This window comes from Macaca thibetana, chromosome 2 (genome assembly GCF_024542745.1).
Source record: "Macaca thibetana thibetana isolate TM-01 chromosome 2, ASM2454274v1, whole genome shotgun sequence".
NCBI classification, from domain to species: Eukaryota; Metazoa; Chordata; class Mammalia; order Primates; family Cercopithecidae; genus Macaca; species Macaca thibetana.
In genome coordinates this window covers 16,561,264-16,589,202 of record NC_065579.1, presented here as the reverse complement: position 1 = coordinate 16,589,202, position 27,939 = coordinate 16,561,264, and the positions used below count along the sequence as shown (strand labels likewise).

The 27,939-nt window shown below is 35.0% G+C and overlaps 1 protein-coding gene across 2 annotated transcripts in view; it reads left to right on the top strand.

Moving 5' to 3' along the window:
* The window catches only part of STT3B (STT3 oligosaccharyltransferase complex catalytic subunit B), a 104,553-nt gene that overhangs the window by 29,878 nt on the left and 46,736 nt on the right, over positions 1–27,939 (top strand). For both annotated transcript variants that reach the window (XM_050779375.1, XM_050779377.1), the window contains exons 2-3: positions 12,362–12,470; positions 15,791–16,078. In XM_050779375.1, coding sequence (XP_050635332.1) covers positions 12,362–12,470; positions 15,791–16,078 — 397 coding nt within the window. The remainder of the gene's footprint in view (positions 1–12,361; positions 12,471–15,790; positions 16,079–27,939) is intronic.

The following is a 27,939-nucleotide window of genomic DNA, read 5'->3' as shown; positions in this document are numbered from 1 at the left end:
GCAGCTGCATTGCACCCCTGCTCTACTACGGAAGGTGAGGTTGCTTTCCCTGAGAGTAGCTGTAGGCTGGCAACTGGAGTGGTATGGGTTTCCTGCCTTGGCTCTGCAGCAACCTTGGCACTTCACCCAGGCTGGAGTGTAGTAGGCACGATCTTGGCTTACTGCAACCTCTGCCTCCCTCAAGTGGCTGTAAGCAATGGAATTTGTCCTTAGGGCAGGTAAAAATTCACAGTCGCCCTCTGCTGCGGGGGCAGTATCCCTGCCTTGTGATGGCCCTCGCAGCTGGGCGGGATGCAGTTGAGTGGGGCCTGTTCTCAAAAGGGCACCATGTTGTAGCTGCTTAGGTTTCAGTGATTCGTGGGATCCAGCATGAGCTCTCTCTCTGGAGCAGTGCCTTCGCATGGACGTCAGGCAGCTCCCTGTGTTAGTCTTGGGACCTGAGAGGGTAAAGGAGCTCTCCTGTTGCTAGGATTTTAGGAGTCCTAGTGGTTCCAGTGGGAATGTAGACCTCTGGGGGTCTCTCACCCTTTGTCTGCTTTACAAGCCACTCCAGCCTCCTAAGCTGATCCCAGCCGAACAGGCTTCCTTGTTCCCCTCTTTTTCCTTGCTTTTGATGCTTCCCGTCACTACTCTGTTGAATTTCATTGTTCTCTCTCAGGTGATCTTTTTTACTCGCTATTGTGGTTCCTCTCCATAGAAGAGACAAGTACCAGATACATCTAGTCAGCCATCTTCAGCATTGATTTTTGTTGGTTTTGATTGCTTATCTAAACTATAATAGTGCAAATTCTTTTAGTATGCATGGTGAGTGCCTTTAACATTCAGTCATTTAACAGGTATTTTTTGTGTGATAACTATGTGCCAGACACAGTACTAAGCATTTGGAATATATAGAAGGACCTTTGTTGTGATGGAGCTTATTTTTCAGATAGGCAAGCAAACAAGTAAATAAAAAGATCAAGATAATTTTAGTTAGTGATAAAGGCTATTAAAAAAAGTAATATGCTAACTAGTGTTTGATGTGTTTGTAGACCGTGGCTATGGGGCCACTACTGTAGATTGAGAAGTGAAAGAAGGCCTTTCTGAGATAATATTTGTACTAAAATTAGAATGACAAGGAATTAGGGCCCTGCGAAGATCTGGGTTAAGAGCATTTCTCTCAGCAGGAAAAAAGTTGATATGTTGAAGGAACAGAAATAATGCCCCTGTGACCAGGATAGAGTTAGAAAAGTGGTATGAATAGTGTTAGGATAGAGCCAGAACAAGTGTTGAAATTGGTAATTGTGGAAATTAAACCCTTATTCAGACTTCGTTTTTTAAGACGGAGTCTCGCTCTGTCACCCAGGCTGGAGTGTAGTAGGCACGATCTTGGCTTACTGCAACCTCAGCCTCCCGGGTTCAAGCGATTCTTCTGCTTCAGCCTCCCGAGTAGCTGGCTGCCCCAGGTGTTTTCCATTTCTATATACAATACTAAATGGTTCTGTGAGTGATTGTTGATGAAAGACTTCAGAGGCCAGAACATGAACCGGGACCCAAACAGCATTGAATAAAGTATATGGTAGTATTCCCTGAATGAAAATTTAATTAAACCAGTTACACTATCTTAGTGCCCTCTACCTGAATAGTATATTTCTATATAAAAAAATAGTTTACCTTAGTAAAGTGGGCATGTTTAAACATTTCACATAATTTATAACCTCACACTGGCACTAAATCACTTTGCTTGGGGGGCAGTTGTGTAAAAATGCTTTAAAATTGGGTCATATATAAAATATTTCAGAGGAGCTTTAACACATATTTTATTGGCTTTACTAGATATACCAGGCACTGGCCTTGGTGCTAGGAGTTGGAAGGTTGATTCCTTCATATTTGCCCAGATGCAAAATGATGTGAAATAGACCCTCTGGCTTTTCTACTTTGACTTGTGTAACCTTGAGCAAAAGCAGGTTACTTAACCTCTCTGTGCTTCCATCTTCTTATCTGTAAACAGGGAATGACAATAATATGCATCTCAATAAGTTGTCATAAAGATCAAATTATTAATAACAAATAAAAGTATTTAAGGCATAATAACCACTCATTAAATGTTAACAATGTATTGATTTTGTTGTTTTCGTTATTCTCTTAGGCTGGGGGTTTCTTTCTCAAGGACCTTGCAATCCAGTGGAGGAGACAAATCTGTAAATCAATGCTATTTTATATATTAGTTTGGAAAAGGTAGAGTGCAAGGTGCGAAGTTCATCAGGGATATAAAGGAAGGATTGCCAATAAAAAGTAAAATATGATTTTTTTTAATTTCAGTGGAAGAGGAGAAACAATCATACTTTAAATTCCTGGGGGATTAGAAAGTACCTGATGACAAGAAAGAGGAAGAGATTCCGAACCAATTGTTAAACTTTAAATCCCAATATATACTAATTATGGTGATAATAATGGAAGTTCTGTATCTCTTGGAAGATGTTGCAAATAATGGACAATAGAAACAATAGGCTTAATCTTTTAACATGCCTGCCTGTCTTCTTTCCTTCCTTGCATTTTCTCATTCTTTCTTTTTTCATGAGAAATTGTACTTTACTTTCTCTCAGATTATTGATCCATGTATAACGTGTATTATAAAGATGAACTGGCCTTTTTAGACCAAATAGAAATTCCTATTTCTTGTTTTTATATCTCATAAATAGAGTTGTAAAAGCGGGAAGGAAAAATTGTGTGAGAACAAATATTTTTCCATTTCTTCATTCTTCTTGTTACACTTAGTATTCAAATGATAGCAGGCAGACATTATATTTCTCATTGGACAATCTCCAAAGTAGTTGTGTAACATGTGACAAACTTGGCTGTGATCAGAGGAGGGATTGAAATAAAATAAGCGTTTGTTGGTTGAAAGAGGAAAGAGGTGTTGTACATTTTTTTGATAATAAAGTGTACACATACTTACACATAACCTTGTAAGAACTAAACTTTGGAGAAGTAAAGATGCCAAATTATAGCTTACTGGGAAGAGTTCAGTTATTTAAAGATTGGCAGTGGTTGAATTGGTTAATATAAGAAGTATGAGAAAGGTGCCAAAAAGGAGAGCAATGTGAGCTCGAGTTAGGGACTACTTGGCTTTGTTTCTTTGTGAGAGTCACACTTACTGTTTGGTAAAACCAACAATTATGTATGACTCTTAAAAGGTGGTGAATGAGGATAGTTTTACTGGTCAAGCAGTACTTAATAAAGGTTTCTGGCCATGATTTTTAAAAAGGCATACCTATGCCAAAGAATTGAAATCTGAAATGATACAGTCAGACATATATTAGACTTCTCTGTCCTTTTATTTCCAAAGTAACTTTAGAAAGGGCATAAGCTTTAAGGTTCAAAGTTACATCTTAACAGATCTTAAGAGAATTGCACCAGTGGTTTTTGTTTTAGATATTTTAAACATACGTAGATATAGTTCTACAGATATGCTTGCCATTGTTTTCAAACACTTGTTTAGCATATGAATCCTTTCTTCAAATGAGTTTGTACAAAAGCCCCATATATAAATAGACAAATAGGTAAGGTTATATTAAGATGGTACCGTATTTCATTCAAAACTATGTGTCTATTCTGGTACCCCACTCTTGTCTGGAATCCCTGAGATACTGGGAACAGTTTGAAATCTTTAAGGTTCACAGTGCCCAGAAGGTGATACAAATGATTTACCTGCATTAATTGCCCTGTTGCTGTTTGGAATCACCTTGTGATTATGCTTAAGAATGTGGGCACCAGAGTCAAAGCTGCCGTGATCAAATCCCATGTGTTGACCACTTCATGGCTGTATGACTTTGGACAACCTATGTTACATATTGTGCCTTAGTCTAATCATCTGTATAGTGTCCTGCCTCAAAGGAGTGTATATTTGTGTGATGATTAAATGAAAAATATTATAGTGTCTGATATGTTTTTTTAAAATAATAATTGTGCAGAAGTAGTGTACACAACATAAATTACCACTCCCCCTCTTGAACATCTTTTTCTTCATTAAACACACTGTTTCTCTACCTCAAGGACTTTGCACTTGATAGTTTCTTTGCCTGGGACAGCTCTTTAACTCTGAATTGCTGGTTACCCCCATCCTTAAAGACTTCACAATATCTTGTCATACAAGACATTCTGGGAGTCTCTAGGAGCTGTGCTGTCAAACTGACATTATGTGCTGTTAAACTGACATTGTGAACTGAACAGTTCTCTCTGTCCATGGGAGATAGCCCTGAGCCCTCATTTGGAGCCCATGTGTGGTTATTTTGATAGACAGAAACTTTAGTTAACCTGTTTGTCAACTCAGAGCAAGTTAGGACCCTGGCTTTGCTTGGCCTTAAGGGGGAGCTGTGTTGAAATGTAATACTTGGTACAGTGCTCCACCCCGCTGCCTTTTGCTGCACCTCTTTCCTCTTTTACCCTCCTTTACTACTAACATTTGCTGTTCTTTCATCACCATCATTGATCAAAGCTTCTTTCCTCCTTTTTCTTGTTTTTTTTTTTTCTGTTCCTGACTGATTCTTTTCTGTTTGTTGGATTTAATTTGCAAAGGCTAAACTAAACTGGATTTGTGTTGTCTTGTTAAAATTACATTTGTGAACTGAACATTTTTGGAATGTGGGGCATGTTTGTCTCTCATTGTAGCCGTAGCATTATGGCTAACAATATATTGTTCTTCCACTTAATTTATTCTTAGGCGTCTCCGATTATTAATATTTCTTTCTGATACGGTGTCACTTTTAATGAGGACTGAAAATGTTAATTAAACATAGGAAACCCTTTGCCACCTCAAAATTTCTTTTTAAGATATAAAAGCCTTAGGTTAATTTTAAGGCTGAGATACAATTTTTAATTTTTTATAATTATTATGGGTACATAATAGGTTTGTCTATTTATGGGGTACATGTGATGTTTTGATACCAGCATACCATGTGTAGCAGTCAAATCCAGGTAATTGGTATAGTCATCACCTCACGCACTTATCATTTCTTTGTTTTAGAAGCATTTCAATTCCAATCTTTTAGTTATTTTAAAATATGTGATTAATTATTGTGCTATCAATTACTAGATCTTTTTCTTAAATACTAGATCTTATTCATCCTAAGTATATTTTTGTATCCGTTACCCCTCCCCACATTTTGCACCCCTCTCTACTACCTTTCCCAGCCTCTGGTAATCATCGTTCTGCTCTCTATCTCCATGAGTTCAATTGTTTTAATTTTTAGCTTTCACATACGAGATATAACATGCAAAATTTGTCCTTCCATGCCTGGCTTATTTTACTTAACATAGTGACCTCTCCAGTTCCATCCATGTTATTGTAAATGACTGAATCTCATTCTTTTCTTTATGGCTAAATAGTACTTTATTGAATAGAAGTACCACATTTTCTTCATTCATTCATCTGATGATAGACACTTAGGTTGCTTCCAAATCTTGGCTATTATGAATAATGCTGCAGTACACACGAGAGTGCAGGTGTCTCTTTGGTACACTGATTTTCTTTCTTTGGATATGTACCTAGCAGTGGGATTGCTGGATTATATTGTAGTTCTGTTTGTTTTTTTGAGGAACCTCCATACTGTTCTTCATAGTGGCTGTGCTAATTTACATTTCCACCAACAGTGTAGTACTGTTCCCCCTTCCCCACATCTTCACCAGCATTTGTTACTGCCTGTCTTTTGGATACAAACCATTTTAGCTGAGGTGAGATGTTATCTGATTATAGTTTTGATTTGCATTTTTCTGATGATTAATGATGTTGAACATCTTTTCATATATCTGTTGACCATTTATAGAGACATAATTTTTTTAACCTAAGATTAAAAGTATGTTGTGGTATTTTGCTTCAGGACATAATCATGAGATTTCTTTGTTGTTATTTTGAGTGTAAATTAGGTGTATCAGTATAATATAAGATGAAATAAATCTGAAACCAAATGTATCAAATGATTGGATCTCTGACAAGGTCTGTGGAAGGAAAATGCAAAGGCAGCTCCTTGTGACTTCCCCTCTTTATTTGTAAAAGCCCTGGTTTACAAATAGGTTGATATTCCTAATGTTTATGTCAGGAAATAATACAGTATTTATTGAATACACCTACCAGCTCATAAAGTTCTATTTATTATAAGGGCATATTTGTAAATATATGTATAGATATAAGCTATATCTATGTATATATAACCTTTATTATGGAACATTTCAAACATACAGCAAAGTAGAACTAATACTGTAATGAACCTCCATGAATACATCACTCAGCTTCAACAGTTTTGAATCTGTGGTTCATCTATAACTCTCTCCTTTCAGTTATTTAAATATTATTAAAAATAATGTAAGTAGGACATGCCAAAATGGAAGACTACCTTTGTACATACAGGTGTTTGAGTTTAATGAAGAAGGGAATAGAAGACGAAAATTAAAGTAAGTGTTGATACTAGTATGCTAAAAAGGGGTAATTAGCTAAGCAAGTATTAACTGAACCTCATGAGTGAACTGCCAGTAACTATGAGAAAACTCCAGGTTACAGAAATTACTAAGAAAAGGTAGTTCATTGTGAGGTGAACTTCCATAGAGGTTCCAACATGTTTTAAGAGCAGAAATTAAGGTAGACTGGGAGGAGGAGGAGGAGGAAACGTTAGAAAAGACTTCTTAAAACATGATTAGGAACTTCAGGTCTGAGATGATCGTATGAAGAAGTGAAAATAAAGTACTTGGCTATGGCATGTTTCTATGTAGACAGAGCCAAGGGCTGAGGAAAAGATCATGCTAAAATATCTCAAAAAGCAGGTGTGATAAATACATTCAGTTTTTAGTTATTCTAAAAATGGAATGGAAAAGAGTAGTTATAGGATCAATATGATCAATCCAAGTGTCCTTTTTTTTTTTTTTTTTTTTTTTGAATGATAAAAACAGCTTTTATTCAGGAACTAATGCAGAAGATACCTAAGTATGGAACTGGGCTCAATTCTGAATACAACAACAATGGAAGATTTATAGTCAAGGAGCAGGGATAGGGTCAGTGGGTAGAAAACACGGATGTAAGGAAAGGAGGATGTAAGGAAAGGAGGATGTAAGGAAAGGAGTACGGGGATTCTGGCTAAACTAGCTTTACAGGGATTCTTGCTGAAGGCAGGCCAGGGTGACCAGATACCACCTGGGGGATTCTGGGGATAAGGAATTTGATCATATTGAGGTGATCAGAAATGGAGGGTGGGGAATCTTTCTGAACTGACTGAACAGCATTCTTGCTGTAATTGGGCAGTCCAGGCCCAACACGAACAGACACTGAAGCCCAGGGTTGAAGCCTAGTTGAGAAGAGGGTTTAGAGGTACCTAATATTTGGTCAAGAAGAGAGTATTTATCAACTAGGAAGAAAAAATTACATAGGTATTGCTATATCTTCTGACATGAACAGGCAGCTCTAATCCTGTGTAGACTGCACTGTCCAGAGATAATCACACTATAGGTTTTATTAAGTGGATTTTAAGGGTAGTCTTACGGGGGGAAAAGGGAGAAAAAGTGTTACGGGGAAGCCTCATGCATTTTTTTTTTGAAGGAGGTGTAGAAAAGAGAAGCAAATAAGCCAGTTATGTCTTCAATACTTTGAGGAAGCACTAGGTATCTAAGTATTTTCAATATCACTAAGGGCTTTATTTTATTCTAGGAAAATGAATTATAGTGCCTACTACATTCACAACCCTTGCACAATTCTCATGCCCATCATCTTCTACTCACAGCACATGCAAAGAAGCCAGAACAGCCATATTTTATATCATATGACCCTGCCCTTTTGGCTACAGGTATTGGATTATGAGCATGGAATCTCATGGCAGCCAACACATAGATTGTCTGTTACCTATGACATACGACTTTGTATGAAATTATTTGAGCCAATCATATTCTTACTCATATTTACATGAACTGAGGAAAAGAAAATCAGGCAGCTAAAGCTGGAGGAAACAGAGAAGTCCTTGAGATAGATTTGGAGCCATGTATTAGGCTCATATGCCTTATATTTGCTTTGGATTGAATTGTTAATGTTCCAACTGAGGTATCCTGGGAAGTTGCAGGAATGAAAATAATCAGACTATGCTTTGTTTAGTAACAACTCAATCTGTAACATAAGTTCATGATGTGTTATAAATTTAGATTAGGTGAGGAATGCAAGCACTTATTTTATGTAGTTACTCAACCTTGAACCAGCATTTTCTCTTAGGCCCCAAACAAACTTCTGTATCATTTAATTGTAGAATTTAACAGTAAGGAAAACTTTTTAAAAAAACATTTACTCTTTGACACTTATCTCTGTAAGTCAAATGTTTTTTGCAATTTTGTGAACCAAAACAAAATACAGAAGTAGATTCATGACATGGTTGGCGTCATTGCAACTATGATCTCTAACATCAATTTTAAGATTTTTGTGTTCATTGAAACAATGTAATTGTTCTTACTATTGACTAAATGTTGTAAGTTTGAACTTACATTTATATTTTTAAAAATATTCTTGGCCTGGTGCAATGGCTCACGCCTGTAATCCCAGCACTTTGAGAAGCTGAAGCTAGAGGGTTGCCTGAGCCCAAGAGTTGGAGACCAGCCTGGGCAACAAAGCAAGACCTCATCTCTACAAAGCATAAAACATGAGCTGGGTGTGATGGCACACACCTGTAATCCTAGCTACTTGGGAGGCTCTGGTCAGAGATCATTTGAGCCTTGGAGGCCGAAGCTGCAGCTGTGATCGCACCACTGCACTGCAGAAGCATGGGCAACAGAAACAAAATTCTCATACATCCTTTGAGTTGGTGAAGTACCAGATGCTGTGCTTGGTGTTGGAGACACAGTGGTGTCTTCTTAGCAGTATTTATCTATTTGAATAGATATTAATCAAGGAAACTAATGTGAAATTTTATCTATGTCAAGATAGAAAAGTGACAGAATTTGTTAGAAATGTGTTGAAGTTTGCAGGATGAGTTAACTGGGGTAGGGAGGGGGAGACATCAGTGATCCAGGCAGAGGGGATTAGCAGTCTTAACGATCCTGTGACAGGAAGGAATGAGGTGAGCCTGGAGGACTGAAAGATGGAAAGAAGAGAGGTAATATGGTGTGAGGTGAGATTAGAGTTATGTATGAGGTAGACTGTGTGGTTTTGACCATTATGTTAAGAAGTGGAGGTTTCTCTGCTTTAATTTTAAAGCAATGAAGTTTTTGAATAATTCAGAGAGTTGCAATATGATCACATTTACATTTTGAAAAGAGCTTCCTTCTTGTGGCAGAGTGCACAGATTGGGGAACTAGAAGGTGGGCAGAATGGATGTAAAGAGACCAGTTAGAGGCTATTTCAGTAGTCTAGTTAAAAGATGATAGCTTGGATTACAGTGCTAGTAGCAGAATAAGAAAATAGTGTACAGATTTCAGAGATATTTGGAAAGTTAAGTGACAGCCTTGTTTTGATTTCTGTATAGGATGTGAGAGAGAAGGAACTTTCGAAAATGACACCTAAGTTTCTTCAGCTCAGGTGGTGGCAAGAGAATACTGAAAGCAGATATAGTGTATATATTTGTTTCGGGATTGGATGGTAGGTGTCTAATCATGAGTTTAGTTGAATGTGGAGTCTGAGATGCCTTTGTGACATTCAAGAAAAACGTACCACATGGGTAGTTACATAACACTGGTTTGGACATGAGAAGAAAGATCTAGGTAGGGAGATAATATTAGTGAATTGTGGGCATACTGGTAATAATTGAAGACTTGGGTGTGAATGACGTCTTTTGGGCAGCGATTTCAGAGTGAATTAATAAGAGGATCTTAGGTAGAGGAGGCTACCTATGCAGAAAACAAAGAAGATTAGAGAGGTGGGGGTAAAAAATCAAGAGACTGTTGTAGTCATTAAAGCCAAAGGAAGAATGATTTGATAAAGAGGCCAAGAATTATATAAAATGGAAAGGGAAAAATACTTGTCAGGAAAGCTTTATGAGGTTGGACTCTCATGGTTCCTGGTTTTTAAAACGTGTTATTAATAGTCCCTTGAAGTCAGTTTTTTAAAATGAAAAATTAAGTTGAAAATTTATAAACCTTGGTATTCTTGCTAAAATACTAGGCCTCTTCCATTAAAATATTTTCAGAAGTTTCAGTGGGGTGTTACTTTTTCTGGTGTATACTCAACTTTGTTTGGTGAATCTCTTCCCTAAATAGTTTAACTGTTATTTATGAGCTTCTCTGGGTAGAGCTATTTTTAGTTTTGCTTCTATTGCTAATCCAGGTGTTTGGGTCTTGTTTTCAATGTTAATTTCTTGTCTTGGGGATTCTTTGTAAATTTAGACCCTTAATGCATAGCACAACGTTTAATTTAGCTTTTTTTTATTGGAGCCTTTAAAGCCTTTAGATGGAGAAGAACTTTGTCACTTTCATGGTGGTGGTTAGATTGTTTTCCATCTTTCACTAGGCAGCCTTTCTGTAATCCTGGCTTTGTAAATACAGTCACTACTTTGTTTCTGGCATTTGAAGATATCCCTTTTTAAATTCTGATCTGGTAAATACTTCTTGGAGGAGGAAGGGAGCAGAGTAGCATTTCTAGCATTAGCTTAGTTTTACATGTTATTGGCACACAAAGTTATTACTTAAAATTCTGATTTTAAAATTCCCCTCAGAAATTTGGATATATTACTCTATTGCCTCATAGCAATCCAGTGGTTCCACTGAGAAATAAGGTATTAATCTGATTTTGTCATTCCTTTTTAGAAAACCTTTCTCTCTGAATGAATGATTTTAAATTGTACTATAGTGTTTTGAAATGTATTGAGATGTGTATGCTCTGTGGAGCAGTCTTTTTTTTTTTTTTTCCAATCAGTGTAAGAACTAGACTACTTAAATTTTTTTCATTCTTTTTATCTCGTTCTAATTCGCTCTTCATTTTTGTCCTTTACGCTATTTAGCCTATCTTTTATTTTATCTTGGCAATTATAATTTTGCCATTCAAAATCTTAAATGGATCCTTTATCTTAAGTCTGTTTCATTACAGTAACTATAGCCTTTAAGTGCTTCAGAGATGCTATATTGTTTACTTATAGCTACACTGGTACTATCATAGGTACTGTTGTTAATTCCTGTTTTCACATGAAGAAACTAGAATGCAGAGAACATAAGTAACTTGCCCAACCAAGGTCACATAGCTAGTCAGTGTGGAACTAACATTCAAACCCATGCAGTATGATGCTAGAACCTGACCTCTCAACCTCTTGGTTATGCTTCCTTTCAGGTCTGAAAGTTTAATATTAATAACTCTTTCAGAGTTAATATAACTCTGGGTTATATTAACCCTCTGACTATATTAATTCTTGCTTCTGTTTCTACAGTATTAATTTTTCTGTTTGTTGATTTTAATATTTAGCTGTCATGGTGCTTGCTTTTCTCAAATGTTTGATTTTTTTTTTGGATGTGTTGCTTATTTTAGTATTCGAAAAGACTGTAAAAGTGCTACAAAGCTTGCATCTAGTGATTGTTGGAGTTGAGATCATCACTTGCTGCTGGAAAGGATGTATCAAACTGATCTGGGGTATAAGGATTTCCTTTTCGTCTTGTATCCAGCATTGTTCTGCTTCTTGACTCACTTGTCTACATGTAGTGCTTCTACCTCAGGCAGACACCTCTGATGCCCACTTCCCTACTTCGCAGTAGTAGGGGAAGGGGATTGACCTGACTGAGTATATGTAATGGCATTACCCTGAGGATTGCTCCAGGCTTGTCGCCTGCCCATCACAGCTGCTTTATATTAAACATGGAATATCCCTGGAATTGCCCTCTGTGGTTTGTGGTTTTCTTCTGCTTTCATTTTGGGCTCTGGTTTCTTCAATTTCATTTTTTCTCATTTTGTCTCTTTCAGAAATTATAATTTCTTTTTCTATAAGGCCATATTCTTGTTTTATAGTGCTGTTATGGTTTATTCTCTTTATATTTTTAGTGCTATTATAGTTTAAAGCCAGCGTTTTTAGGGTTGCAGGATTTTGGGCAGTTATGGTGAGTGTACTGTTTCTTCCATTTTGATGTTATCTTCTGTCAGCAGTTCTTAATCTTTTGAGATTTATGAACTTCTTTATAGCCCTCTACCACCTGGACCCCAAGCAATGGCTAAATGTTACTGGGGGCATTACTGGTTTTGTAGGTGTGGGTTTGAGGTTGGGGGTGTTTTTATTTATATTAGAGGTATAAGCATGTTCTTTTGATATCTTCAGATTATGTTATTCAAGTTTGATAAAAACGCTCTGTGAGATATATTTATGTAGCCACAGAGTTTGATATAAAGAAGGAGCTGTTTCTATTAAGCAGTTTTATAACATTTCTTTTTTTCTCTTTTCTCTAGGTTTAACTATAGATCAACACATCATCTTGCATCTCATGGGTTCTATGAATTTTTAAATTGGTTTGATGAAAGAGCATGGTATCCACTAGGAAGAATAGTAGGTGGTACTGTAAGTATATTAGCTGTTCTTTATGTTATTTATAACATTTATTGTTATTTGAGTAAATCATTAATTGCCAAGGTTGTAGGGATTCTTGGAAAGCTTTGTATAGTTAACAAATTTTTCTGTGGCTTATTATCCAATATTCAGCTTACTTAGGCTCTTTTCTTAACACCTCCTCCCCTTAATACCCAACCTGTTTTTGGGTTATCTCACACTAGCCACTCTTTTTGACAAGTGGTGGAGGCTGGGTGGGGATCTGCTATCACAGTGCATCTGAATGAAGTTCAGGTTATTTGTGTATCTGCTCTTATAGCAATTTGGTTGAAAAAGGAATTTGGAAGGAGATAAAAACATAGAATAATCATGATAATTATATATCTAGAATAATCAGATAATTAGAATTTTTCAGGCCCTGAATGTCTCCAAATTATTCCAGGTAATTGACTAAAGATTATAATTCATGTAGACTTCTGATATCCAGAAAGATGACATAAAAGCGAATATATTTTTAGGATTTGGGGCATAAGGAGAATTTTGAAGGTGAAAGACAAGGCAACATTGTCTTGTATTGGAGAAATATATGTTTGATTTTTTTAAATCAATTTTGCCAGGCTTATTCATTTTATTAGGGTTTTTCTTAACCCAAAGAAACTTCTGACTCTGTTGATTACTTCTAGTATATGTTTGTTTTGCATTTTTAAAATTTTAATTTATTTTCTTCTACTTTTGTGAGTTTATTTTCATGTTCTTTTTCTGACTTCTTGAGATGGTTTACTCAGTAATTTTCAACTTTTCTTCATTATTAAGAGATGCATTTTAAGCCTAGAAACTACACACTAACCACTGTACTAGCCGCATTTCATAAGTTCTGATGTGTAGTATTTTCATTATTTCAATCAAAATGTGTCTTAATTTTCATTGTAATTTCCCTGACTCATGGATTATGTAGAATTGTATTTAATTTCAAACATAAGGGGATTACCCAGTTATGTTTTTTGCTTTGTACTTTAAATATGTTGTGGTTAGAGAACACCTTCTATGTAATTTCAATCCTTTAAAATTATTGAGACTTGACTTGTGGCTTAGGATATATCCAAATTTTTATAAATGTTCCCTTTGTGTTTAGGAAGAACATGTTTTCCATGATAGTAAGGTGTTGTGTTTCTAGTCTGGGGCATCTTCTTATCCTTGAGGTAAATAGAAAGGCATAAAGAGATTAAGGCACAATAGTAGTTACTGTGTTCTGTAGTGGAATTGGAAAAGTATTAAATGGGTAGTACATATGGCAGATAGCTATTACCTGCAGTTCTTGTGGTGCTAATCTTATCATATACCTAAATTGTATTACATTTGATAACTATAGTTTTTCTTGTGTGGTTTATACCTTTATCTTAAATTAATCCTCAGTGGAAGCCTATTTTCTCTGAGAGTCCTGAGGTCCTGAGATTTGGGATAATCCCTGTAATAATCTTTCTCATTTGCCTTTGCTGGAGAATTTTAGGGGTTTCACTGGTTTTAGGACAGTTTTACTTAGTTTGAGGTTTCTTATACTTACTTAAGGTTATTATAAATGTAGAGTCCACATTCACACATTTGAATGAGTTCCATATTCTCCTTTAGGACTTTGTTTCTGCTCTGAGCATTGGAAGGCAAGCAGAGTTCCTTGATGGATGAATAGAATTTGTCTAGTTTCATAAGCTGGTCCTGACTTTTTGCTGGTAATTAGGTCTTCACTTTGATCCCTGTGTTGGGTGAACCCCCCCCGTTTTCATTCCTTAAGGCCTGTATCAGGCCTGGTAATGTTTGGCTTTTTTCTTGTCTCCTGTGAGCTCCCATGACGTCAGCACCTACTTTGAATTTCCTCTTCATTTTTGGCATCTGGAGAATTCCCTATCTTGAGCTTGATTATGCTTTTTTTGTTGTTGGGATTTTATTTGTTGGTTTATTTTTGGTTCTTTCATTTAGTAGTACTTCCATGAATCTTGGCTGTTTTGTGTGTGTCAGTTCAGTCTACTGTATTATATGGATATATTGACTTACCTTGAAAAGTATTTTTAAATTCACTTCCTTCTTTTCCCCCTCATATTGCTGACAGAATCACACACTGGTACCTAGTATTGAATCTGAAGAGGAACAAAATTTTTATGTGTTGAGAATGTGGATGAATTATCATACTTTTTTTCTCCCCTTCCCCCTTTCTCCTTCCATGCATGCAGTAGGTATTGAACATCCACTTTGTGCCAGTTATTTTTCTGGATGCTGGAGAAAAATTTCCTGCTCTTCTGGAGCTTACATTCTTGTGAGCATAGGCAGTTAAGAAATAGAAAGTAAATAAGTAAAATAAGTAGTCCGTCAAATGATTGTAAGTGTTATGGAGAAAAAGCAAGAGAGTTAAAGACGGGAGTGTGGGGGAGAGAGGTTGCAGTTACAAATTGTAGAGCAGGGAAAGGAAATTTATAACCTTTGTAGTTTCTGTTGTGGAGTAAAAAAAGAGTCTTTTAGGACTTACCTAAGGAAGCAGATGTAAATGCATGTTTTAGTCACTGAATAGTAACTCAGGAAGAATGTCCTGTTTACTATTCTTGAATCCTTTTAATGTTTAATGTTTCTCTTTTAGAATGAGGGTGGGTCTAACTGTTAACTGGCCTCTTCTAGTTTATTATTTCGCTTGTATCCCTAAGTATTTATGTGGTATAAAAAAATTTAATTTTTCAGGAGTCCCAAAACATTATCTCTGAATTCACCAACTGACTGTTCCCTCTTTTCCTAGCTAGAGTTGCTTACTTTCCAAATCTAGGGCTTGAAAGGAAGGGACTTTTTTTTATAAATATGACTTAAATAGTTTTGTGTGTAATTTTTCTTTATCTTATCTTTCTTTTCTCATTTTCTTATGTACACACAAGTATGGGCAAAATTGGAGTATGTTAGAACCCCAAATTCAAGGATAAGCTACACTAAGACCCTGTTTTGATTAAAAAAAAAAAAAAAAAAAAGTTAGTGGGATCAGTAAGAAAGTTACCTACAGTTAACATTGTTAAACATTTCCAATTTTAATCATTCCATTGTTAAGCATTTTCAATTTTAATCATTCTTGTTTCATTTTCTCTCTGATCTTTTTATGTATTTCCTCCATATATGAGCTAGTTCTTTGTATGCAACACAGAATGGTGTGGGTTTTTTTTTGTAGTTTATAAAGAAGGCAAATTGTTTTGAGATGTTGCTTTCAAACTTACGGTAAACAAAGTAATAATAAAGAAGAGTACATATATTAATATTTTTGTGTCTCATTTTATATGTAATTAAGTTTTCCATTTTTTTCTTCCTAGGTTTACCCAGGATTGATGATAACGGCTGGCCTTATTCATTGGATTTTAAATACATTGAACATAACAGTTCACATAAGAGATGTATGTGTGTTCCTTGCCCCAACTTTTAGCGGCCTTACATCTATATCTACTTTCTTGCTTACCAGAGAACTTTGGAACCAAGGAGCAGGACTTTTAGCTGCTTGTTTTATTGCTATTGTACCAGGCTACATATCTCGGTCAGTAGCTGGATCCTTTGATAATGAAGGCATTGCTATTTTTGCACTTCAGTTCACATACTACTTGTGGGTAAGTAACATTTAATGTTTTGCTGCCATTAATACTCGTGACCTTTCTCGTGAAACACTTTAGGCTGTACGCAGATTTGTCTTTTACAAATTACAGAGTTGCGTGCAGAGATCTGTATTACTGTTCATAATGTAATAATGGATAACATTTTAAAATATGTCAGGCGTCTCTCAAGTTACGTGTAACTAGATTAATATATAGATAAATCATGGTTTTTCACAAAAGTCCTGTTATGGCTGATTTACCAGTGATGATAATATCCTTTTTAAATAAGTCAGAACTCCAAAAGAAGGGCTATCATAAAACAATCTGTTGATATTTTTGTTTCTTTGTTTTAGGGAGATAGGTAAGAAATAGTTACCCAGGAAAGTTGAAGCATTTTTTGATGGGTTAGAATTTTAAATTGTTTCTGAAACCAGCATTATTTATTTTGCTGCTACCAGGCTATTTAAACTTAATTATTTTTTCCCCTACGTATGAAATATGATGCTACTTAATCTTGGGTTCAATTTAGAGCTTGCTTTTATTTACGTATTTATTATTTTAGCTTTAGCTTATAATTTTCCAGTGATAGAAATTACCAAAATTTGTGTGTGTCAATACGTTTTTGTATATTTTATTAAGTATATTTTTAGGTAGCTAGGTGAATGACAGCATAAATTTTCTCTTTAATAATTATTTTACATTGTTCAAAACTACTTGGCTAATGAGTATTTTTGCTCTAGCATGGAATTCCAGAGGAGAATGTTTCTATGTGATCTGTATAGACAGTGTCTTAATCTTGAGTTTAAAAGAGAAGAAAAATACCCATAGAAATGAAGATGATACCAAGCAGTAGGATGTTGCCAGTGCTGCTATACTTTTCAAAAAGTGTTTTAAAAAACTGTTTATTGTGTGCAGCTGAGAAAAAAAACAAACAAAAAAACCTCAAAATCTAGAACCTCTGTTGAATGCCTTTTAATAAACTATATAATATTTTAAATTATAAAAATAATACATGCGTTTGTGCCTTGATCCTGATAATATAATGCTTAGTGGAAAAATAAGTTGTGATAAAATATGTACAGTATGAGAAATCTTTGATGTAAGTTTTTAAGCAGTACAAACCATACTATGTTTGTTAATAGCAGTTTATAATGAAAGTATAAAAATGTGATAGATAAGTTGCATGTACAGCAGCTTTGTGATAATGGGTTTTCCTGAGGGTGAGTGGGTGGTACTGAGGTGGCCAGTATTAAGGGAGCTTCAACTATGTCAGCTAAAAAAATTTTAAATATTCTGAAGCAAATGTATTATTTTTGAATTTGAAAGTCTGAATAGCTAGGTTTGTAACTATTTTAATATTCTCTACACTTGTATATTTTTCAAATACTTTATAATAAATTTAAAAAATAAAATATTCTATTTTGTGGACATTTAGACAACAGAAAAACATAAGGAAAAAAATCACCCAGAGTTAACTACCATTTGCATTTTTGAATTTTGAGCACATTACATTCATAAATAAGTCCCAGTTGGTAATGGTATATAATCTTTTTCATACGCTGCTGAATTTGGTTTGCTAGTATTTTCCTAAGGATTTATCCATCAGTGTTCATAAGGTGATACTGGTTTATAATATGCTTTACTTGCAGTGTCTGTCTGGCTTTTGGATCAGGGTAATGCTGGCATCATAGAATGAATTAGGAAGTGATCCCTTCTCTTCAGTTTTTGGAAAAGATTGAGGATTAATGTTGGTTCAGTTCTTTAAATGTTTTAGTAGAATTCACCAGTGAAGCCATCAGGACCAGGACTTCTCTTTGTTGGGAGATTTCTGATTACTGATTCAGTTTCCTTGCAAGTTGTAAGTGTCTGCAGATTCTCTATTTCTTCATGATTTAGTCTTGGTAGGTTTTTGTGTTTCTATTAATAGGAATGTGTTGATGTAAGCTATTCAATTCGTTGGCATACAAGACGTGATAATACTCCCTTAAAACCCTTCTTGTCCCCTATGGAATCAGTAGTAATGTCCCACTTTCTGATTTTAGTGATTTGAGTCCTTTTTTTTTTTTTTTTTGAGACGGAGTCTCGCTGTGTCTCCCAGGCTGGAGTGCAGTGGCGTGATCTCGGCTCACTGCAAGCTCCGCCTCCCGGGTTCACGCCATTCTCCCGCCTCAGCCTCCCAAGTAGCTGGGACTACAGGCGCCCGCCACCACGCCCGGCTAGTTTTTTGTATTTTTAGTAGAGACGGGGTTTCACCATGTTAGCCAGGATAGTCTTGATCTCCTGACCTCGTGATCCACCCGCCTCGGCCTCCCAAAGTGCTGGGATTACACGCTTGAGCCACCGCGCCCGGCCTCTTTTTTTCTTAATCTAGCCAGAGATTGGTCAATTGTGTTGATCTTTTTAAAGAACCAACTTTTGGTTTCATTGATTTTTTTTTTTTCTGTGTTCTTTTTTCTCTTTTAGTGTATATTGCTGCTGAAGTGAGCACTCTATTTTATCTCTGTCACAGTCTTTATTATTTATTCAATTTTGTCTTTCTGGAAGCTTTGGGTTTAGTTTATTCTTTCTCTTTTTCTTTTTCTTTTTTTTTTTCTTGCTTGTCGCCCAGGCTGGAGTGCAGTGGCTCAATCTTGGCTCACTGCAACCTGCGCCTCCTGGGTTCAAGCAATTCTCTGCCTCAGCCTCCTGAGGAGCTGGGATTACAGGCGCCCGCCACTACGCCTGGCTAATTTTTGTATTTTTAGTAGAGATGGGGTTTCACCATGTTGGTCAGGCTGGTCTTGAACTCCTGAACTCGTGATCCACCTGCCTTGGCACCCCAAAGTGCTGGGTTTACAGGCGTGAGCCACCATGCCCGGCCCTAGTTTGTTCTTTTTCTAGTTCACAACTTAGTTTGTGAAGTCAGGTTTTTGATTTGAGATTTTTTTTTGTTTTTGAAAGTAGGCATTTTTGCTATAAAATTTTCCCTTAGTACTACTTTCACAGTTTCTCATAAGTTCTGATACATTGTGATTTTGTTTTCATTCAGTATTCTTTCATTTTTATTTTTGATCTATTGGTAAGTATCTTGTTTAATTTCCACAAATTTATTTCCCAGTTTTCCTTCTGTTACTGATTTCTGACTTCATCCTGTTGTAGTTGGAAAAGATACTTTGTATGGTATCTATCTTTTTAAATCTGTTGAAACTTAATTTTCGTCTTTAATTTGTGGCCCAGCATATTGTCTATCCTGGAAAATGTCCCATGTGTACTTGAGAAGAATTGCATATGCTGTCTTTGTTCAATAAAGTGTTTTGCATATGTCTTTTAGACCTAGGTGGTTTGTTGTGTTAAGTTCTATATTATCTCCTTTCTGGCGGTTTTATCCATTATTGAGAATAGAGTATTGTTGTCACCAGCTATTATTGTAGAACTATTTGTTTCTTCAATTCTGTCAAGTTTTTTCTTCCTATATTTTGATGGTCTGTTATTAGGTACATAAATGTTTGTAATTGCTATACCTTCTTGCTGTATTGAAGTGTTTCATTGCTATATATATTTTGGGTTCTTTCTCTTTTGTAACCTTTTTTTAAAACAAAAAAAATTCAAAGTCTGTTTTTTCTTTTCTAATTTTGTAGAGATGAGGTTTCACCATGTTGCCCAGGCTGGTCTCAAACTCCTGGGCTCAAGCAATCCTCCCTCCTCACCTCCCAAAGCGTTGGAATTACAGGTGTGAGCCACCACACCCTGCCGTTTTTTGTTTTGTTTTGAATTTTGCAGGGTTAAAGTCTGTCTTTTCTCTCTTTTGTTTACTATTTGCATGGAATAACTTTCTGTGCTTTCAGTCTCTTTGTCTTTGAATTTGAAGTGCATAACAGCATGTGGTTGGATCATGTGTTTATTCTTTCTGACAATCTCTGTTTTTGGAGAGTTTAATACACATTGGAAGTAATTACTCATAAAGAGGGACTGATTTATGTGGTTGTGCTGTTTTCTATATGCCTTATAGCTTTTTTTTGTCCCTCATTTCTCCATTAGTCTTCTTTTGTGTTTAGTGGATTCTTTTGGTAGTGAATCATTTGAGTCCCTTTTGAGCATATTTGTGGATTGCCTTTTCACTCTGTGGATAGTGTCCTTTGCATGACTTTTAAATTTTTATGAAGTCTAATTAATTTTTGTTGTTGTTGCTTGTGCTTTTAGTGTTATATTTAAGGAAACTGTTGGCCTAATTGAAGGTCATGAAAACTTACACCTCTGTTTCCTTCTAAAGATTTTATATGTCAAGTTCCTCCACTTAGGTATTTGATCCATTTCGAGTTAATTTTTGTATGTGGTGTGAGAGAGGAGTTCCAACTTCATTCTTTTGCATGTGGATATCCACTTATCTTAGCACTGTTAAAAAAAATATACTCTTTTGTTGAATGGTTTTAGCACTTCTGTCAGAAATCAATTGGTTATAAATGTATGGGTTTTTTTCTGGACTCTCAATTCTATTCCATTCCCTTGCCATCAGTATGTTGTATCTTTATGCCACTACTGCACAGTTTTGGTTACTGTAGCTTTGTAATGAGTTTTGAAATCCAAAAGCATAAGTCCTTCAACTTTGTTCTTTTTCAAGATTGCTTTGGCTATATGGGGTCCCTTGCATTTTCATAAGTTTTAGGATTAGCTTGTTCATTACAGCTTTTCTTTTTTTTAAGTGGCATGATATTGTTTTGTTAATTCAACAGAAATTTTTGTAGAATACAATATGAAGCAGGTGCTGTTTTATGTGTTGGTTATACAAGGTTATATGAAGTTGATAATCTAGTAGAAGAAATTATAGATATCATTGCTTTGAAGGATCATATTAACAGAAGGGTGGAATGATAAAACATCCTCACCCAGAAACTGGGAGGTTTTCTAGTGAGTTTTTCCTTTGTTTTCTTTTTAAAAACAATACATTTAAATAAATTAGGTTTACAGTGGAAATAGCTTCAGTATTTGAAAATAAGAATACTTGTGTTTGAGTTCTGGCATAAAATACTCTCTGACTCTTGACAAATTGATACTTTTGAATCTCATTCAGTTTTCTCTTAAGATAGAGAAAATGTTTTGGCTACAGAATTATAATAGATAATGACATTTATTTAAAATTTCATTATTACTAATTGAAAGTGGAAGTAATTACAGTTCTAACTATTCTGAAAAGTTGTTTGTAACCCACATGAAGTTATAAAAAGGTGAAAACATTTTTGTAATCTCTAATATATAAATATTAAGTTGTCTAATTCCTCACCCAGTGTTTTTATTTTTAAACCACTCTTTTACAAGGTATATGTTTTTAAAATTTAAAAGATAAGTACTTTGTCATAGCATTATTATTTGTTGATGCCCTATTACTGTTACAAGCTGGTGTTGACAGACATTTTAGGATACACTTTTGGATTTGTGTTCTGCAGAGATTAAAACATTTTCATCATGACTGAATAATTAAGAGTAAAGTCTATAGCATAATTGCCAGGGTTTGGTTTTTTCTTGGTTTGATTTCCGGCTCTGTCACTGGAGGTTGTTTAAATCCCCACCCTGTGTCTGTTCAATCAACTATAATATGGAAGTAATAATTGTACTTTCCTCATATAACTTAAAAGTAAATACACGTAAAGGTATAGAATATTGTGAGAACATAGTGAGAGGTTAGTACATGTTTGTTACTATTATTTACAAGCACCAGAGTACATGATTCAGAAAACTAACACAGATAAAGTAGTACAAGGAGCAGTGTTTATCATATTGCCTCTTAGAGGTTTTGTTTTGTTTCTTTAAGGTTCCCTCCTGTACCTTTTGTAGTCAGTCTTCTCCCTACCCCATTTCTGGCAACCACTGGTCTGATTTCTGTCTCTCTGTCTGTATAGCTGTGGGAGTTTCTTTTCTAGAATGCCATATAATACAGACAGTAGGCGTGACCCTGTATATCCGTCTTCTTTCACTTAGCATAATATTTTTGAGAGTGTCAATCATGTTGTTGATGTTTTAGTAGTTTGTTATGTTTTATTGCTGAATAGTACTCCATTATATGGATGTACTGCAATTTGTTTTCCAGTTTTTGGCAATGATGAATTAAGTGGCTGTGAAATGTTTGCATATGGGTCTTTGGACATATATTATTATTTCTCTCAGGTAAATGCATAGGCACAGATTGGTGGTTTGTGTGATAAGTATACGTTTAACTTTATAAAAAGCTGCTAAGCATTTTGCCAGAGTTGCTGTATTCATTTTGCATTCCCTCCAGAAATACATGAGAGTAATATTTACTACTCCATCACATGGCATTTTTAAATTTTACTCATTCTTGTAGGTAGGTGGTAGTATCTTATGGCTTTCGTTTGCTTTCTCCCAGTGACTGATGAGCATCTTTTCACGTGCTTATTTGCCATCCTTGTTCTTTGATGAAATGTCTGTTCATATCTTGCCCATGTTTTGGTTGAGTTGTTTTCTTACTCTTGAGGTGTGAGAGTTCTTTATATATTTTGGAAATAAATACTTTATCAGATGTGTGCCCTACAAACATTTTCTCTAGTCTCTAAGAGCAGAAAATTTTGATTTTTATGGAATTCATCAGTTTTTTTTTTTAATAGATCTTGCTCTTGGTGTCTTATCTAAGAGATCTTTGTCTACCCTAAAATCACAAAGATTTTCTCAGGTGTTTACTTCTAGAAATTAAATAGTTTTAGGTTTAACACTCAGGTCTGTCATCTATTTCATGTTGATTATGGTGTGGTGCAATATAAGTGTTGTTGGTGCAATATAAGTGTTCTGTTTTTCCAACATCATGTGTTGAAAAGACTGTTCTTTCTCCACTGAATTACCTGCTTTGGTAACCTTGTCAAAATCAGTTGAATATATACATATGGGTCTGTTTTGGGACTCTTCTGTTTATCTGTGTCTGTCTTTATAACAATACTTTATGTTTTCATTAGTTTCTAGAAACTTTTGAAGTCAGGTAGCATGAGTAATCTAATGTTGTTTTCTCTTTTTCAGAATTATTTTGGCTTTTCTTAGCTGTTTGCATCATGTAAATTTTAGAATCACATTATTAACTTATTTAATGAAAAAGCCTTCTGGGATGTTGATTGGAAGGGCATTGAATGTATAAGTCAGTTTGGAGTAGAATTGTTATCTTAATATGTAGCCTTCTGTGAATATGGTATTTCTTTCCATTTATTTAGATCTTCTTCATTTTTGCTTTAATTTTTCTGGATGATCAGGTTAGTGACTTGATCTATTTTAAGCACCTAAAGCTATAATTTTTCCTCTAAGTACTACTTTAGCTGTACCCCATACATTTTTTTATTGAAAAATAATTTGCGTATTATAAAATTTATCCTCTTAGAGAATGGAATTCAGTGACTTTTAGTATATTAACCAAGTTGTATCATCATTACCACTGCTTTTAGTATATTAACCAAGTTGTACCACCATTACCACTATCCAGTTACAGAACATTTTAACACTCCAAAAAGAAAGCCCGTGCCCATGATAGTCACTTTCCATTTTCACATCCCCTGAGCCCTTAGCAACCGGTAATCTGCTTTCTGCCTCTCTGATTTGCCTATCCTGGAATTCCATATAAAAGGAATTATATAATATGTTGCCTTTTAGATTTTTTTTTTTTTTTTAATTTTCAGATATAGATGGGGTCTCATTATATTGCTCAGGCTGGTCTTAAACTCCTGGCCTCAAGCTACCCTCCCACCTCAGCCTCACAAAGTGTAAGTGACCTTACCTGTTTTACATCTGGCTTCTTTCACTTACAATAGTATTTTCAAGGTTTGTCTACGTTGAAGTATTTACAAATACTTTATTTCTTTTTGTGGCTGAATAATATTCCATTGTATGATTATCACATTGTATTTCTCCATTTTTCAGTTGACTAAACGTTTGGGTTCTTTCTAATTTCTGTCTATGATGAATAATGCTGCTGTGAACATTTATGTACATTTTTATTACATTTTAAACAAATGTATAAACATCTGTATGCAAATTACTGTAAGAATTGCAGAGAGTTTTTATGCTCTATTTTAATTTTCTAGCTCAGATATTTTCTAATTTCCCATGTGACTGACAGTGTCACTAAGGATGCTGAACTTCTATCCTACTCGAGATCTTTCTCATGACTACTTGGGCTTATGAAAAGAGCTTGTGAATGTAAATTCCTCTTATGTCTGGTTTCCTTAGCTGTTTTAACACTTGTTTATTTGCCTTGTGACTTTAGCTCTCTGATAAGCCTAAGAAAACTTACTATTTTGTAGATCATCTAGAATTTTTCCCTTATTGTTGAGGTGAAAATAACATTCTCTTGCAGCTTTCCACATCCCAAGCACAAGTGGAATTCAGTGCGTCTCCTGTATTAGGAGAACCAAAACACAAGATGGCCCACGTTTGTAGGCCTAGAGCAGTACTTTCTAGTAGAACTTTCTATAATGATAGAAGTGTTTTATATCTACTCTGTTTAATAAGATAGTCACTGGCCATATGTATATGGACATTTTTTTGTGTAGGTACTAGGTGCTTCACTATAATATAGGTAATAGAACTGAGTTTTACCCTTAAAATATTTGTCTAAAATATTTATTTCTTTTAAATCAATTAGGAAATGTTAACTTATTCTAGAAACAGAGGACCTCATAATTTGTGAGAATTATATAAAGTTAATTCCCTAAGCCTAATCCATTACAAAAATATCTCTTTAGACTAGTCATCTGGATTCACTAAATTTCTGCTAGATTTGCTGAGTATAGAGGAAGAAAGCCGTTTGTAAATTCTGTTGGAATACAGTTTTTGTGCCATGTTTGGGCTACCGCTAGATTTTTGCCTTTTATTCCAGTTTACATTTTTCCAGTGTCGTTTTCTAGAAATTTTATAGTGTTGCACTTTACATTCATGTCTGTGATTCATTTTGAGTTATTTTCTTGAAAAATATAAGATCTGTGTCTAGATTGAATTTTTTTTTTTTTTTTGTATGTGGGTGTCCAGCTGTTACAGCATCATTTGTTAAAAAGATTATTCTTTATGTATTGCCTTTTGTCAAAGGTCAGTTTACATTTATGGGGCTGTATTTCTGTGCTGTGTTCTGTTCTGCTGATCTGTTTGTTCTTTTCCCGCGCTGTCTTGATTACTATAGTTGTGTAATAAGTCTTGAAATCAGGTGTAGTATCAGGCTTGTTTCAGTATCATGTTGGCTAGTCTCAGTCTTTTGCCTTTCCATATAAACATTCAAATTGATTTGCTGATGTCCACAAAGTCACTTGCTGAGATTTTGATTGTGATCACATTGAATTTACAGATCAAGATGAGAAGGTTTGTTATCTTAACAACATTGTCCTCCAGTGTTATCTATAATCGTTTATTGATTCCAGTAATTTTCTTTCTGATTCTTTGGAGTCTTTTACATAGACAGTCATGTCATGCATGAAAAAAAGTCAGCTTCATTTCTTCCTTCTCAGTTTGTGTACTTCTTATTTTCTTTTCTTGTCTTACTGCATTTGCTAAGACTTCCGTTACAATGTGAATAGAAATGGTGAGAGAGGACAACTTTATCTTGTCCTGATCTCAGGGGGAAAACGTAATTACTAATTTATTTCCGGACTCTGTTCTGTTCCATTGATCTACATGTCTATACCTACCTCATAAACATAGATCTAGAAGTCTGTACTGACCCGATTACTGTAACTTCATTGTACATTTTAAAATTGGGAAGTATTGTATTTTTATGTATTGATCATATATTCTGTGACCTTGCTAAACTTGCATGTTAAAATTTACTTTTTAGATTCCTTAGGATTTGCTACACACAAGATCATGTTATCTTTCGAGACAGAGGGTCTTTGCTACTTTTTTCCTGAACTGTATACCTCTCATTTTTTTCCTTGCCTGGTTGTGTTGACTGGAACCTCTAACGTCATGTTGGACAGGGTAGTTTTTCCTGCCCTATTTCCTGAAATAATTCTCATAGGATTGGTATTACTTCTTCCTTAATTGTTTGGCAGTATTTACCATTGAAGCCATGTGGACCAGGGAAGATTTTTAATATGAATTCAACTTTTTAATGGCATAGTTTTATTCTGATTTTCTATTTTTTCATGAGTAATTTGGTAATACGTATCTTTTTAGAAGTCTTTTTATTGTATCTGAGTGACCTAATTTGTAGGCAGAAATTGTTCATAATATTTCTTTATAAGTCTTTGGATTTCTGTACAATCTGTAGTGATGTCACCTTCCTTATCCCTGGTACTGATAATTTGTATCTTCTCTCCCTTCTTCATTAGTCTAGATAAAGCTTATCCAACTTTTGGTTTCACTGATTTTTTTTTCCTTTACATTTTCAGTTTCATTGATTTCTTGGTCTTTGTTATTTCCTTCTAATTTGCATTTGGTTTACTCTTTTCTAGCTTTTTGAAGTTGAAGCTTAAGTTATTTTCTCCATTTCTACTTTTCTAGTATAACTATTTAAAATTATACTGGATTTACTTCTTTAACTGTATTCTATTTTAATATGTGGTGTTTTCATTGTCATGTGGTTGAATATTCTTCGAATTCAGTTTCTTTGACTCATGGGTTTTTTCTAAGCATGGTGTTTAATTTCCAAATATTTGGGATTTTCTTAGCATACTTTTTTTTGTTGATTTCTAATTCTTTTGAAGACCATACTTTGCATAATTTGTCTTTTTAAGTGTATTGAGACTTGTTTTATGATCTAGCACAGAAGTCTGTGAAGTATGGCCCATATGTAGGTTACCTGCTTTAGTAAATAAAATTTTACTGGAACACAGCCCTGGCCATTCATAAACATACTGCCTTTGGCTTCTTTTACACCAGAATGACAGAATTGCATAGTTGTGACAGATCTGGCTCGTAAGTGTAAATATTTACCATCTTGACTGTTTAAAACAAGATTGCTGTATCCTGGTCAAGCATGTTCTACATCCTGGACAGTAATCCACATGTGCTTGAAAAGAACATGTATTCTGCTGTTTGGAGGTTGCATTTCGTAATTTAATGGTCAGGTCAAGTTGGTTGATATTGTCCAAATCTTCAATATGCTCATTGTTTTTCTTTCAAGTTCTATCTTCAACAATATGGTTGGAGATTTCAATAACTGCCTCTCAGAAACTGTTTCTTCTTTTAGTTCTGTTGTTCCTGCTTTATGTATTTTAAGGATTTGTTTTAGGTCCCTGTACACTTAAAATTTTTACATTTTCCTGGTATATTGACCCTTTTATTATAGCGAAGTAGTTCTCTTTGTCTCTAGGAATGTTGTCTTAAAATCTGCTTTGTTTGATTGATTTGGTATGATTCTTGTTTCTATGGCTTATCTTTTTCTGTCCTTTAAAATCAAAGTATTTGTATCTCTGGATTTTAAAAGTTTCGTTGACTGCATATGGTTAGATCTTGCTTTTTTATCCAGACTGACCATCTCTGCCTTTTTATTGGAGGTTTTAGTCAATTTACATTTAATGCAGGTTTTAAATATTATTTGATTTGCTCCTGCCATTTGCTGTCTTCTTTCGTGTTGAAATGCATTTTTAAGTATACCATTTTAATTCCCCTAATTGTTTAGCTGTTATTGCTATTTATGTATAGCACTTGATGCAGAGAACGAATTATACATCTTAATATGACAGTCTACTTCTACTTAACATAATTTTGGTAAAATATAGCACCTTTGCTCCAACACAGCTTTATTTTTTTTCTCCTCTCCTCTGTGCTGTTACTGTCATCTGTATTATATCTACGTATGTTATCTACCTAACAACACAGATTATATTCATATAATTTATACTTATTAAGAAAACAATCAAGAGAGTCTTCTATATACTCCATATTTACCATTTCCAGTATTCTTTATTCTGTCCCGT